Below are 12,953 nucleotides of genomic sequence, written 5' to 3'. Positions count from 1 at the left end.
TTGGGGCAGGGGCGCCCATCGCTCACTGGTGGTGCTGGTTGGTGGGACCTCCTCAGCTGCAGCCTCAGCCTGCTGAGGAGGTTTGCTGAGCTGTCCAAGAAGAGCCCATAGTGGTGCCCATCTGCCTAAGTACGCAGAGGGCGTATGCACACACATCTATTTCCAGTCTGAAGAGCTTCCAATTCCCAGTTGTGTGCTTACACAAGTAGGAAGTCCTGAGGGCAGATTGCACAGTGACCTGCTCTGTAATGCTTTTGTCTTCAGGGACACCTCTGCCTTGAAAGGCTTGGGCTGCAGGACACAGAGCAGCAGCCTCTCTCTGCTGCATGTACTTGCCCTGCTCGGCAGCGCTGAAGCACCCACACTCAGTGACTGTGAGGAGCAGGCAGAGAGCTGTCACAGCCATGCTAAATCCTCTGGGAAGGTCCTCAGCCACCAGTTTTATTCTGGAAGCTGAAAGGCAGTGCCCTGTTGAGCACGTCTCCTGGCTGGTGGCACAGTGTGAGCACACAGCACGCTGCCGAGCCCTGCTTGAACCCACAGGCTCCTGCCCTCTGCAGTGCTTCTCAGCACCACGGGCAGAGTGCAGGCAGAGCTGTAGCAGTTTCTCTGCTAAAGCAGTTTCTTTAGAGAAACTAGCCCAGCAGTTTCTCTAAATAGCAAAGCATTGTTGAGGTAAAAATTCTGCTTTGAGAGCATCTCATCCCATTTTGCTGGGGATAAGTGGGAAAAAAGGGGCTTGAATTTATCTGTTTGCTGCTTGTATTTCCTTTGTGTAGGCAGGGAGTTGCAGTAGAGAGGCAGGTTTTGCTTTGGGGTTTGAGTACATTCCAGATCTCACATGTTTTGGATTCCCAGCCACTGCAAGGCACCGTTTTCAATTATATGTGAATATATGTATCTATTTTCCTACAATTGTTTGATTTTGTGAAAATATGGTATAATAGGAGGCTGTTATAATCCCTACACATCCTTGATTTCTTTCTAAACAAAACTTAAGCTGAGAGTTTCAGCTAACCATCTCTTTAAAGAGCCCTTCAAAACAAAGGCAGAAGATGCCAACACAAGAATACAATAGTAAAAGCTTAAATAAAAAACAAAAGATGCCAAAAGCCTCTCCAGACTATTGGCTCTGGTTGTCTGCCAAGAAGAGATTTGTCCCCCAATGGTGTATCATGTAACTACCACTTCTGCATGCGATCTTAACTTGCAGGCTGGAGTTTGTCGATATTTTGTTTTTCAGCGCTTCACCTGGAAGGGGCTGTAGGGCAGTGGAGGTCACCGTGGGTCACTGCAGTTTGCAGTAATATGTTTTCAGTGTAGTCCAAATTCTCAGCTGGAGTCTCTTTTCTTAGGATGCTTAAGGATTGTGTGGAAAGGAATTAGTCCCAATAACCCTTAAACTTGTTTAGAAAGAGTCTCTTTCTATCAGAGATCCTTAGGATCAAGTTATATAATGATCTGGTTTTGACATCCCTGACTGGAAAAGCATGTGTGCAGAGAGGGAAGGAATCAATTCAGCAACAAAAGAAAAGGCTCTTTGTGTGAAAGATGGCTATAAGGAAAGTAAAACCTACTGACAGGAGGCTTACATTTGTACTGGGCAAGGGTCTGCTTCTCCTCTGGAAAATATCTGCGGATGTCTCTTTTCCCCTGCTCTTACGCTGCCCCTACAGTCTCAGCAGCCCATAAGCAGTCAGATGCCACGCAGCCATTATCTTTGTTTCTTAAGAATTTCTCTTTTTCTTTCCTGGATATTAGGAAAGCATTAGGAAAAGCAGTCTTTAGGAAAGCAGTCTTTAGGGCTCCCCTCCCTGGCCTCACAACTCTATGGGCTCAGGAATAAAAATAAAACGAGGCAGGCATTAATCAGTCAGTGTCAAACGCTTGGAGAAGATGAATGATACAGCAGAGTCCTGGCATTTCCGTTTTGTTGCATTGCCTGCATTGCTAATGCTCCTTTCAGCACCGGGTCACTTCAGTGTCCTGCCTATTTGCCTGCAAAAATATTATCCTTGCAGCTGGGGAGAAGGAGGAAGGTCCCACCTTCCCTCCCCCTCCGCATGGGGCATCATGGCATCACCAAAAAACGAACTGTGTTTCCAAGCCTTTCTGGGGGCCATGGCCATACACGGTCTTTTCCCTGCAGAAACCTGTCTCAAACATTACGGTTCCTCATTTCATCCAGAAGGTGCTAGCGGTGAGGCTGGATAAAACTGGATAAAAAGCGGTTAGTCAAATGATTTAGGTCCAGATGACCAATGTGGTGTCTGGGTACCTCATCCCATGGAGATGGCCAGCATCTAAATGAGCAGCTCAGCAGCTGGGCTGCAGGAGAGATTTGGCTCCTAAAGCAGCTCGAGTCTCTGGCTAATGTTGCCTTTTGTTGGGCACACCTGCTCCAGAGCTTTACACACGTTGAGGGGCAGTGGTGTCAGAGGGGACCAGCGGACAGAACGGGGCTGAGCGAACCTCTGGGGTCAAGAAAACACCCTGGTGCTTGGTGACTTGTCCTGCTTATACCTGAATCCTTCAGCTTTGCAAAATCAGGCTGGAAACATCTCCCTCCTTTGCAGACAGGGAACTGGCCTCCGGGCAGGGAAGGTAGCCCTGGTTGATACACAACCTGTCATGAAAGTTTCTGAGCTCGGTGCAGGCAAGAAGCCCAGCTTGCCCCCAGCTTTGCAACGCCTGCGTTGGTCTCTCAGCAGGTCACCAATGCCTCGGACAGCTGGGCAGTGAGGGATGTCCCAGCCTCGCAGCACCGCCTGACCCTCACCAGGCTGGACCCTGGGAGCCTCTATGAGGTGGAGATGGCCGCTCACAACTGTGCCGGCGAGGGACAGACGGCCATGGTGACCTTCCGGACTGGTAAAGGTCAAACCTTTCCCTGGGTGTTTTGCTCTGAGTCAGGGGAGGGCCCCTCCGAGATGTCCTACGCCAGCCCTGAGGCACAGGCACCAGCCTTAGGACAAAGGGGCTGTTTCTGCTCTGGAAACCCATCTGCCCTCAGCTTAGAGCAACTCTGTCAGAAGGGAAAGGGGAGGATGGGATTGAAATGGGATGGGGAAAGTCAGGTCTTCCCCTCTGCCTGGGTTGGAGTAAGTCCCTTCTTCCCTCGGTGTCGCAGCTGGACACCTGCAGAACCATAGAAAATAGGTCTGGCGGGGATGTCAGGAGGTCATTTGATCCATCCTCTGCCTGGAGACAGGATCAGCCTGTGGGGGTTGTTCCCAACAGGTGTTTGTCTAATCTGTCCTGAAAAGCTTGTCCTGCCCTAAAGGAAACTCCAAGCCTTCCCACGCAGTCTGCTTGGTGCTGAGCTGTCTTTGCCACTAAAAGGATGTTCCAAATGTCTACGCTAAGTCTCCCTGCCCCCTGGCTGCTTTTCATGTCTCCAGCAGGTGTGGGGAATGGCATTCCCTTTGTAGCAACGTTCCCCATGGCGGTGGGCTTGCTCACATCTCCCCTCAGGCCCCCGTCTTGTGCTAATTACTACCTTCTCAGGCAGAAATCTAGCACCATTTCAAGAAAACCAATTAAAAGTTTTAGAAAATTAAATATGAGGGGGACCTATTAACAGTTTAACAAATCTGCCGCTTTAGCTTTAGTTCTTGCCTGCAGGTTGAGTGCTTTGAACCCCTAGGGCTGTTTGAGTCCAGAGAATACTTACCTTGGCATCGTGGCTGGGAATATTTTCTTTGCTCATCACAGCAAAAATTAACTCTGAGCCGCGTCTCCATGTCTGATTGATTAACTCTCCATTAACACGTCTCCATTAACTCTGATGCCACCTCTCCCTTCTGCACAGGCCGGCGCCCAAAACCAGAGATTGTTGCCAGCAAAGAGCAGCAAATCCAGAGGGATGACCCAGGCACAAGCACTCAGAGCAGTAACCAGTCCGACAACAGCCGTCTGTCCCGTAAGGCTCTCCCTGAACTGGGCAAAGAGGGAGGGCAAGGGGTTCTGGATCTCTTGTGGGTGGCAGTGGCCAGGACGTGCTGGGGTTGAAGTCTCCGCTGGGTAAAGCAAGATTGTGCAAAGCTGGATGAGTGGCCTCTAGCTGCTGACAAGGAGAGGTCCTTCTTGGACACCCCTGCTACTGCACTTGGCAGGCAGTCTGTCTTAGGAGAGCAGGCTGATCCCACTGCCTGTCCCCACTGTTAATGCAAGGGCTTGTCAGAAGCCCTCTGTCTCCTGCCGAGTTTCACATGGAGGGTTCAGAAAGCCCTGTTGTGGAGTCTGTGAATGTGTGGTGCGCAGGACCAACAAGCTGCCGTGCACCAGCGGGTGCTGGGAGAATGCGAGGGAGAAAGGGGAACTAAGTCCCTGCAGGTCCTGGCATCCTCCTCTCGCAGCCAAGCCCTGACAAGGGGCGGTTAGTGCCCGTTCTAGGGGTGGAGGGTGCTCCGTTTGGGTATTTTGCTGCACTGGAGAAACATCAGTTCCTTACTGGTAAATCGAATTCATTGTTTCCCACCTTGTGTCTGCCATTACTATTATTCACCAGTGCCATTATCCTTTCTGTGAAATTCTCTCCATCAATCCTTATCCTTTCTCTGAAGTTCCCACGTTCAGTCCCCCACACTCATTCATGTGTTGCCTTTTCTTTCATCTCCACAGCTCCCTTCACCTCTTTCCCTCCCATCTTTTGATTGTTTTCTTATCAAATTACATTTCTACAGTTCAAAACTTTTCCCTATTTCCTCCTCAGCTGGTTCTTCTCAGTCTCTCCTGTTTTCATCTCCTACACTTGTCTGTCCCCAGCGTCAGTCTCCCCCTGCTCACTGCTTCCACATCAGCCAGGCCTTTTGCTCTATCTCCAGCCCTGCATCCACAGCTCTCGCTGCTCTCCCTCCCATGATGGGTGTACACACCTCAAACCTTGTCGCATCCTACTTGAATTGGGAGTGGAGAAGGAGCAAGACGCAAGCAGGACTAAAAGGTGTTTGCAGGGCACAAACTGAAAGGAGTGAGGATTTGGGGGTGCCAGCTCTAACGAAGAGGCAGAAGGAAGAGAGCATTCAGGCCTTAAAGAGTATATGGGTGGGTGCAATGCAGGTAGTCCTTCACCCGCATACCTCTGAGCTACAGGATCCTCCAGACAGAGCAAGAGGAATGTGTTTCATGTCCTGATGTCCTTCTGTGCCTCTTGCAGCTCCAGAGGCACCAGACCGTCCAACCATCTCCATGGCATCAGAGACATCTGTGTACGTGACCTGGATCCCCCGTGGGAATGGCGGGTTCCCCATCCAGTCTTTCCGTGTGGAATATAAGAAATTGAAGAAGCTGGGAGACTGGGTCCTGGCCACCAGTGACATTCCTCCCTCTCGCCTCTCTGTGGAAATCCCAGGCCTGGAGAAAGGTAGGCAGGTGTTCTCCTCCCTCCTTCCTGGAGGTCTGTAGGAAAGCTGTGCAGTCCCTGTAGGATGGTTAGCCATCTGTCATGTCATGCTTAGCCCCAGCATGTGCGAGCAAAACAAAGCCTCCCCAGCTCCAGCCTTACATGCATGGGGAAAAGCTGCAGATGCTTCTCCAATTTCTCCAGCTGCAAAGACCAGCATAGATTTGACCTCCCTGAGGGAGGCTTGCGCATGCTTTTCTGCATTACAGGATATAGTTACTAAAGGCATTTGGTTTTGCCATTTACTAGACAGGACAGAACTTTCCTTAGCCACAGGCAAGATAGATGGGCACACAATTCCCATTGCACTTCACATGAGAACAGACGGCATCACTGAGCTGGACAGCTTAAAAGGGCAACATATCTACCCCAACTTAAAAACTAGTAAAACAATGTTTGGGTAAAAATTATTTAGGCTTTTTGCTTTTAACTGATGTTTGTGTACTTAATTTCCATGTAGTAGAGGAAGGACGCCTTCCCATACCTGCTTTTGGGTCAGGCCATCCTTTCAGGCATCTCTGAATCCACCCACACACCTTTCAGAACTGCTTCTGACCATCCAGATGGGAATTGGGGAAGGCAAATAAAAGCAGGCTCCATCTAGCACATGGCTGAAATCTGGCCATTCGGTGTTTGTACTTCGATCAAAACCTCTCTGTAGGCTCTCTGCCTTCTGGAGAAGGTGTAGCCCCTCTCCACAGTCAGGCCTGTGCTGACAGTAGAAGTCTTGGAAGACGCCAGTCTCTGCAAGTTTTTTATTTCCCATTTTTCCCTTAGGCACATCCTATAAATTCCGTGTCCGGGCACTGAACATCCTGGGAGAGAGCGAGCCCAGTGCGGCATCTCGGCCATATGTGGTGTCTGGGTACAGCAACCGAGTCTATGAGCGCCCTGTGGCCGGGCCGTACATCACCTTCACAGATGCCATCAATGAGACCACCATCATGCTGAAGTGGATGGTAAGGTTTGTAGGGGCAGAGATCTCTGAATGTGCAGGAAGCAGGTGCGTGGGTGCCACTTGCCCAGCTTACACATTTTCCAGGTTACCACACTGGAGCCTGTCACCAGCACAAATAGATCTGGGATCCAATAGCTCCCTCCAGCAAAGGAGGACTGGGCTTGGGCCACATAGAAGTGGGGGAAGTCAGAGAGCCTAGGAAACCCTTTTCATCTGAATCCAACGTTGTACACAGGAGGCATTTCAGCGGATAACCTCAGGGTCTTGACCATTTTGTTCAACAAGCACAGTTCAACAACGCACGGGGCAGCTGCTTGCTCTCCTGGCCAAATTCCTGGAATCCATTAGCACCTCTGTCTGTCCCAGTAGTTTCCAGCAGATACGTCCTTCACTCTCACTTGCTGGGTAGCAGTCCCAAGTGCTGATAATAATTTACAGCAGTCCACCCCAGAGGATTTTTAGGAGTGGGCAGGATCTTTTGGATCACAAGCCCAGATGCAAGTGTTTCCAACAGCTTAGCGCTTATTTAGAGGGATGCATTGCCCTCTTCTCTCCCAGCTACTTCTAGCCAGAAATTGCTACAGGGCAGGATGGGCACTGCTGTTCATTTAAACACAAACAGTAGCTGATAAAATACTGGGTGAAAGACAGCAAAAACAGATAGAGCTGGGAGAGTACTGCCCTCGGTGGGGGAGGAACAGAGCTGTCTTCAGAAACAGGAGAGTCCTGTATTCACCAGTTTGTGGCAAGATGTAGTTTGTCTGGAAGCCATGAGCCTATTGGAATCAAGGTGAAAGTGTGCTTGTCCTTGCCCAGCTGAGTCACTGTTGCTGAGGAATTTTTTCCCTGAAGCATTGGCTGTGGCTCCTGGGAGGGAGCAGAGTGCTGGATGCTTGGGGTGACAGGACCAGACTCATGGCTTGTCTGTTACCTGAGAGAAGCGAGGTGTGAGAGTATACAACAGCACCAAGCTCTTGGAAGGAAGCCTTTACTGTGCAAACCAGTGGCAACACAAGGAAGATCCCTCTGCTGGGTCTTCCTCCTGTCCTATCCCTTTTATCCCCACTGCTCCTCACAATAGGTACAATATGGAGCACAGACATCTCTCCTAATTTCTGCTCTTCCTCCCATTCTCTGCAGTATATCCCAGCCAGCAACAACAACACTCCCATCCATGGTTTTTATATCTACTACCGCCCCACTGACAGCGACAACGACAGCGACTACAAGAAGGACGTGGTGGAAGGTAGGATAGTGGGAGACTGGTCCCAGCTGTTAGTTCCTCCTGGAAGAGTACTTGGCCAGAAGGAGCCCTGTGCACAAAAGGCACAAGGCTGCTGCTGTCCAGGCCTGCTTTACCTAGCACTGCTGCAGAGCGGGGCTGGCTGCGTGTTCCCTGAGGAAGCTAATAGCACTGTGTGTGTGTTCCCTCCTCAGGAGATCGGTACTGGCACTCCATCAGCCACCTGCAGCCAGAGACCTCATATGACATTAAGATGCAGTGCTTCAACGAGGGTGGTGAAAGCGAGTTCAGCAACGTGATGATCTGTGAAACCAAAGGTAACCAGCTTCACAGGGCACCTCTGGGAGTGGAGCCCAGCACAGCAAGGCAGGTATCAACCCTGCCTGATAGTGCGTCATCCAGGCTCAGGCAAGGAGATGGAGGCAGCACTGGGGAGAAGAGAAGCATAGGTTTGTTGATGCTGTTGCTCACTATGTGTATATACCCATACCAGTACTCGGATCCCTTGTGCAGAGTCCATCACCATTTCCCTCAGAGGAGTAGTTACCTTTTGTTTTCCTAAGTGTCACATAGGTGGTGACTAGAACCAGAAGGGCTAACTTTCCCTTGCTGTTCCAAACTCCTGTGTTTGGTTACAAGCAGGTCCCATGTTGTCTTCCAAGCATCTGCACTGTCATGAGAGGAACAGCATTAAGTCCAAGTGCATGTTTTGGAGAAGCTATTTTCCTCTTTCCTTTTGCGTTAGCAGCGCAAGAGCCTGGCAGATCTGTAAGCCAAGCACAAAGGACTTGTCTGTACTGCAATATGCATCAGTCTAGGAAATTCTCTGGCATCCAGGAGCACTTCTTTAAAGCCACTGTAGAAGTCTGTCCACTCCATAGCAGTGCAGACATCCTGGAGTGTGTTGCTCTTCCACCCACCATGTCTGTGTCTAATACTCTCTCTCTCTCTTCCCTTCACAGCTCGGAAGTCTCTTGGTCTGCCAGGTCGTCTTCCACCCTCAACAGTGCCCCCCCAGCAGCATCCCCCACTCAGTGGTGGGCACAGTGGCCTGGGGACAGGAGCCATGGTGGCCCGTTCCAGTGACTTGCCATACTTGATTGTAGGCGTCGTGCTGGGCTCTATCGTACTCCTCATCGTGGCCTTCATCCCCTTTTGCCTTTGGAGAGCCTGGTCCAAGCAGAGTAAGGGTTCTTTCTTGAGGCCTGATTTACAAGATACGCTCTGCCCTGTGGGTAGTTGGGTCAAACACCCAAAATGTGAGGGCTGCACATTCTGGGAAGCAAGGAGAGGGTGGGCAAAGGGCAAATCCGAAATGTCCTGTGGAACCCGATAAAGACAAAGGCCACCGTTTGTCCCTTGTCCTGCTTACCTTGCTGAGAAGGAACCCTGGGACTAGAGCAGGTGGAAAGGGGCACTCCCTTTTCCTTCATGTAGGGCCCCTTTCCACCATTTGTCTCCAAGGGTGCTTTGGGTGCCAAAACAGCTGCCTGATAGGACAGCCTAACATTATCCCTGCTGAGCTTCAAGAAGCTCAACTTTATCCCTGCTTTTGGCCTCAGATTTTCTCTTTCTTCCCTCTGCAGAGCAAACCATCGACATGGGCTTCCCAGGAGCTGGGCTGCTGGTATCGTCCTGCCAGTACACCATGGTGCCTCTGAGGGGCATCTCTGCTCCTCGTGCCAATGGACATCCCTATGTTAACGGGCAGCCCTATGCCAACGGAGCACATCTGAATGGCATCTGCCCTACTGCAGGAGTGGGCTATGCAAACACCAAGCCCCGAGATTACAGTCCAGATGAAGTGCCACAGGTATGTCCGCACCTGTGGTTAACAGTTGGTTTGACATGAGCTGTGGTTGTGGTTGCAGTGAGAGGGCTTCTCCAGACATGCATGGCACCCTTTGCAGCACATGGAAGTGGCAAGACTGGCTTCTTAAAAGAGATTTCCCCTTTGCAGTGGAGTCTGAGACAGGGGAGGAACAGGATGGTCTCCAAAACCCTGGTGAAGAGGTGGTTTCTTGGGGCAGTGGCTCTAAGTGTGGAGGAGGCAGTGAGCAAAGGCTACTCTTAAGGGAACGGTTCCTCTTTCTCCTGAGCAAAGCTCACAGGGACTGACAATGTTCCTCAACTGTGTGTAAATAGTAACACAGGCCAAGGCAGTGCCACAGCTGAGACTATAAACTGGTTATCATGCCCCATTGATTCAGCAGTAAGCGTGAAGTGAGTTTTTCAGTGCTCAGTTCCACTCTGTCCTCTGTAGCAAAAGAAGCGGTTTCAGCTTTCTCTGCCTTCTGTCATAAGAGCTTCACCAGTCTGCCCCATGGCTCTGGCTCCTAGATCAACACCTGCCTCTTAATGCTGCTGTGTGGCGTTGCTCTGCTGAGAATCCCTCTCTCTCCTTCCAGTCACATGAGGAGACCAACGCCTTGCTGCAGGCGAGAGTGCTGCAAAACGGGAATGCCCAGCAAGACTACCAGCCCTCCAGGTTAGTCCTGGCTTGTGGAGGGGGAGGGTGGAACAATCCAGCGGGACCCGTAAGAGTACCTGCTCAAAAAGCTCGCCCTCACCATGCTCCCATCTATCCCAATTCACTTGGGAAACAAATCCATGCTCCAGCACTAGGCCTTCTTGGTCTAAATTCTCTTCGTACAGCTCATTCCTCTTATGGTTTGAGGGAGGGATAATTTAATTGTAGAGATGGCCAAGACTTCCCCCTGCCCTCTTTTCCTCCCCCTGCTCCTAACTGGGAGACTGAAAAGAACGATGAGAGAAGCTAACATCTGTGACTGGATGGTGATAAACAGCTGCCCCAGAATCTGGCCAGGGTCCAATTGCAGGTGCTTCATGTCTTGCTGTTCAGGCATCAAGTCATTATTCCCATGCTCCCTGGGAGGCACTCACTAGATGTTGAATCGTGGATACCAGGTCTCATCACCTCATTCCCATCCCACAAGCACATCCCAATTTCTGCTCTTCCCCTCATTTAGGAATGCTCTGTGTCATTGCATTGATGCAGCTGGTTGAGATGTTAGATAGGTCGTATCTTTCAAGGAGGAAGGCTCTGTTAATAGTGCTAAACCTCTTTGGTCTGCTTCCCCAGATTGCCCAACTCAAGAACAGAAGACAGCTCTTTCCTCTACAGTCTCCCAGATGACTCCACTCACCAGCTTCTTCAGCCACAAGATGACTGTCCTCACCTTCAAGAGCACTTTGTTGGCCTCCATCATCCAGTGATGAGCAGCAAAGTAGGAGGCCCTAGCCTGGATGGTCGACGGGATCCTCTGTTCCACCAAGGTCAGTGGTCTGGAAAACTCAGTGCTTGCTTCATCTCATTGTTTTAGGCTGAACTTGAAGGGAAATCTCACTGTAGAGCCTTTGATGGCTCTGTTCATGCTCACTTCTGCAGTGCAGGAACAGTTTTAACACTGCATAGAACAACAGCATGGAAAGGCCACACTAGCAGGTGGGGACTGTAAATTGCCTCAGTTTTATAGCACACATTTCTCATTTCTCCAAAAGCTGGGGCTGTATGCTGCTAGAAGGGCACATGCCCACCTCCAGTTGCAGAGACACTGTCCTTTAGTCCTTCTTAATTTTGCATTTTCCAGACCGCCAGTAAAACAGCAAGGTCCCTGAAAAATTATGTGAATCCACCTCCCTAGGACCTGATCCATTGATCCACCCCTGTAGTGTGGATCGAGCTTTTTGTGTGCAAGCGTAGGATCAAATTCCCATGCAGTCAGGACTTTCAGAATGCAGTTCTTCCTCTTTGATGAGAGTACCTATCCTCATAAAGTGGACTGTTGACTAGAAAGCTACCACAGCATCTCTTATTTCTGTATGCCTTGTAATCGTTTCTTGCTCCTTTCCCTTTCAGGAAGCCCTTGCTGCCTAGGCCTCGTGCCAGTTGAAGAGGTAGAAAGACTAGATTGCTGCCAGTCCAGAGGAGATCTCCATCCCCAGAATCCAGTGATCACATCTTTGGGTCAGGACCTACCACGACATCTGAACAGCAGCCTGCCACCACTGAGGCCCTTAGAGACTCATTCTCCTACTAGCTAGGGACCAAGCTGCCTTTTGCAAAAGACTTACTCCAAAGAGAAAAAGAGAATGGGTATTTATTTTTGTATAACACCCCTATTTATATATTTATGCACTTGTATATAGATGTATATGTGCCTTTTACAATGCTATGGAGACAGAAGGCATCCTCAGCAAGGTCGCAGGAGGGCCCAAGAAACAAGGCAGCAGCTATCTATGACACCAGGCTGTTCATCAGAGCACAAGATTGAAACAGCAGCACAAGAGACGTTGCAGGACATGGGTCCAAACAGAGCTGCCACCACCAAGATCTAGAACCCTCTTGCAGCGAGGGCTTCATGAAAGATAACGCTGTCGAAAAGGTCTTTTCCTCTCCCCCAAAGGAAGGTGTGTCCCAGGAACACGCTCCTGTGAATGGACTGGAGTTATGCACTCTGCCTAATCAACTTAAACAACCCTTCACCTACACGCCATCTGCAGCTGCATATCTGTAAAGACAAACCCACGCTTTAACATCTAAAATAAAGGCTTTAGTCTTTTCTGTGTCTGGCTGTATGCTAAATCCTCCCACAGAATGAACCTACTCTTTTTTACTTGCAGGACACCTGGGGAAAGGTAACGATTTCCTGCAGTTACAGTTTTCCAAGTAGCCACCCATGTGAGTCTTCTCAATGCTGAGCTCAGGAGAAGAGGGACAGTCACTACCTGTGCCAGTTAAGTGACATAAACTTCTAGTGAGAAGCACAGCTAGAGGAAATTCTCATTTATCTATCTCCAAGAACAGCTGCATGAGTTTGGTGATGGGGAGGGAGAGGGGTAGATGGACACCCCAATCTCTGCAAATTTTGTTTCCTTATCCCCCACCCCCCATCCTGTGGTTTTCCAGCTTCAAAAGCTTTCAGCATCCAGGCCTGTGGATAAGGATGGGGTTTTTTTCCCTTAAGGAAACAGAGGATGCTCAGCACCTTCATAGGGACCAACTGAAAAGGCAGGCAGCACAAGTACCATTCATTCAGTTGTGCTGCGGCCAGCAGGGGCAGTTCTTGTGCCTGGCTGGGATATGGTTGGATCCTGGCCGAAGGCTCCTCTGTCTAGTGTACAAAGACCAGTGGCAAAAGGCAGGGAGTGGGGAGGAAGAGCAAGAGCAGCTGCAGGTTGTTCAGTCTAGTTAATTAAAAACTAGCAACAAACCCCAAGCCTCCCTGCATACCCTCAGAAACTTTGCACTGGCAGAACAGCGCAACACAACGTCTCCGCTTCAGGGTTGAAGGAAGTTTTCACAGTAAGACAGGGTAAGTGCTGTA

The 12,953-nt window shown here is 50.1% G+C and overlaps 1 protein-coding gene across 7 annotated transcripts in view; it reads left to right on the top strand.

The window, feature by feature from the left end:
* The window catches only part of BOC (BOC cell adhesion associated, oncogene regulated), a 56,380-nt gene extending 44,186 nt beyond the window's left edge, over window positions 1–12,194 (top strand). For 2 of the 7 annotated variants that reach the window (XM_072882525.1, XM_072882493.1), the window contains exons 9-19: window positions 2,712–2,871; window positions 3,812–3,922; window positions 5,159–5,365; window positions 6,182–6,363; window positions 7,503–7,608; window positions 7,800–7,922; window positions 8,568–8,789; window positions 9,192–9,418; window positions 10,014–10,093; window positions 10,709–10,902; window positions 11,486–12,194. In XM_072882525.1, coding sequence (XP_072738626.1) covers window positions 2,712–2,871; window positions 3,812–3,922; window positions 5,159–5,365; window positions 6,182–6,363; window positions 7,503–7,608; window positions 7,800–7,922; window positions 8,568–8,789; window positions 9,192–9,418; window positions 10,014–10,093; window positions 10,709–10,902; window positions 11,486–11,670 — 1,797 coding nt within the window. In that variant the 3' untranslated portion in view covers window positions 11,671–12,194. The other 5 variants (XM_072882509.1, XM_072882482.1, XM_072882517.1 and 2 more) reach the window with 4 other exon arrangements.
* The last annotated feature ends 759 nt before the right edge of the window (window positions 12,195–12,953 follow it).

Source organism: Ciconia boyciana, chromosome 1, assembly GCF_034638445.1.
Source record: "Ciconia boyciana chromosome 1, ASM3463844v1, whole genome shotgun sequence".
NCBI classification, from domain to species: Eukaryota; Metazoa; Chordata; class Aves; order Ciconiiformes; family Ciconiidae; genus Ciconia; species Ciconia boyciana.
Note: the sequence above shows the minus strand (reverse complement) of the source record. Positions and strands in the feature narration are given on the sequence as shown.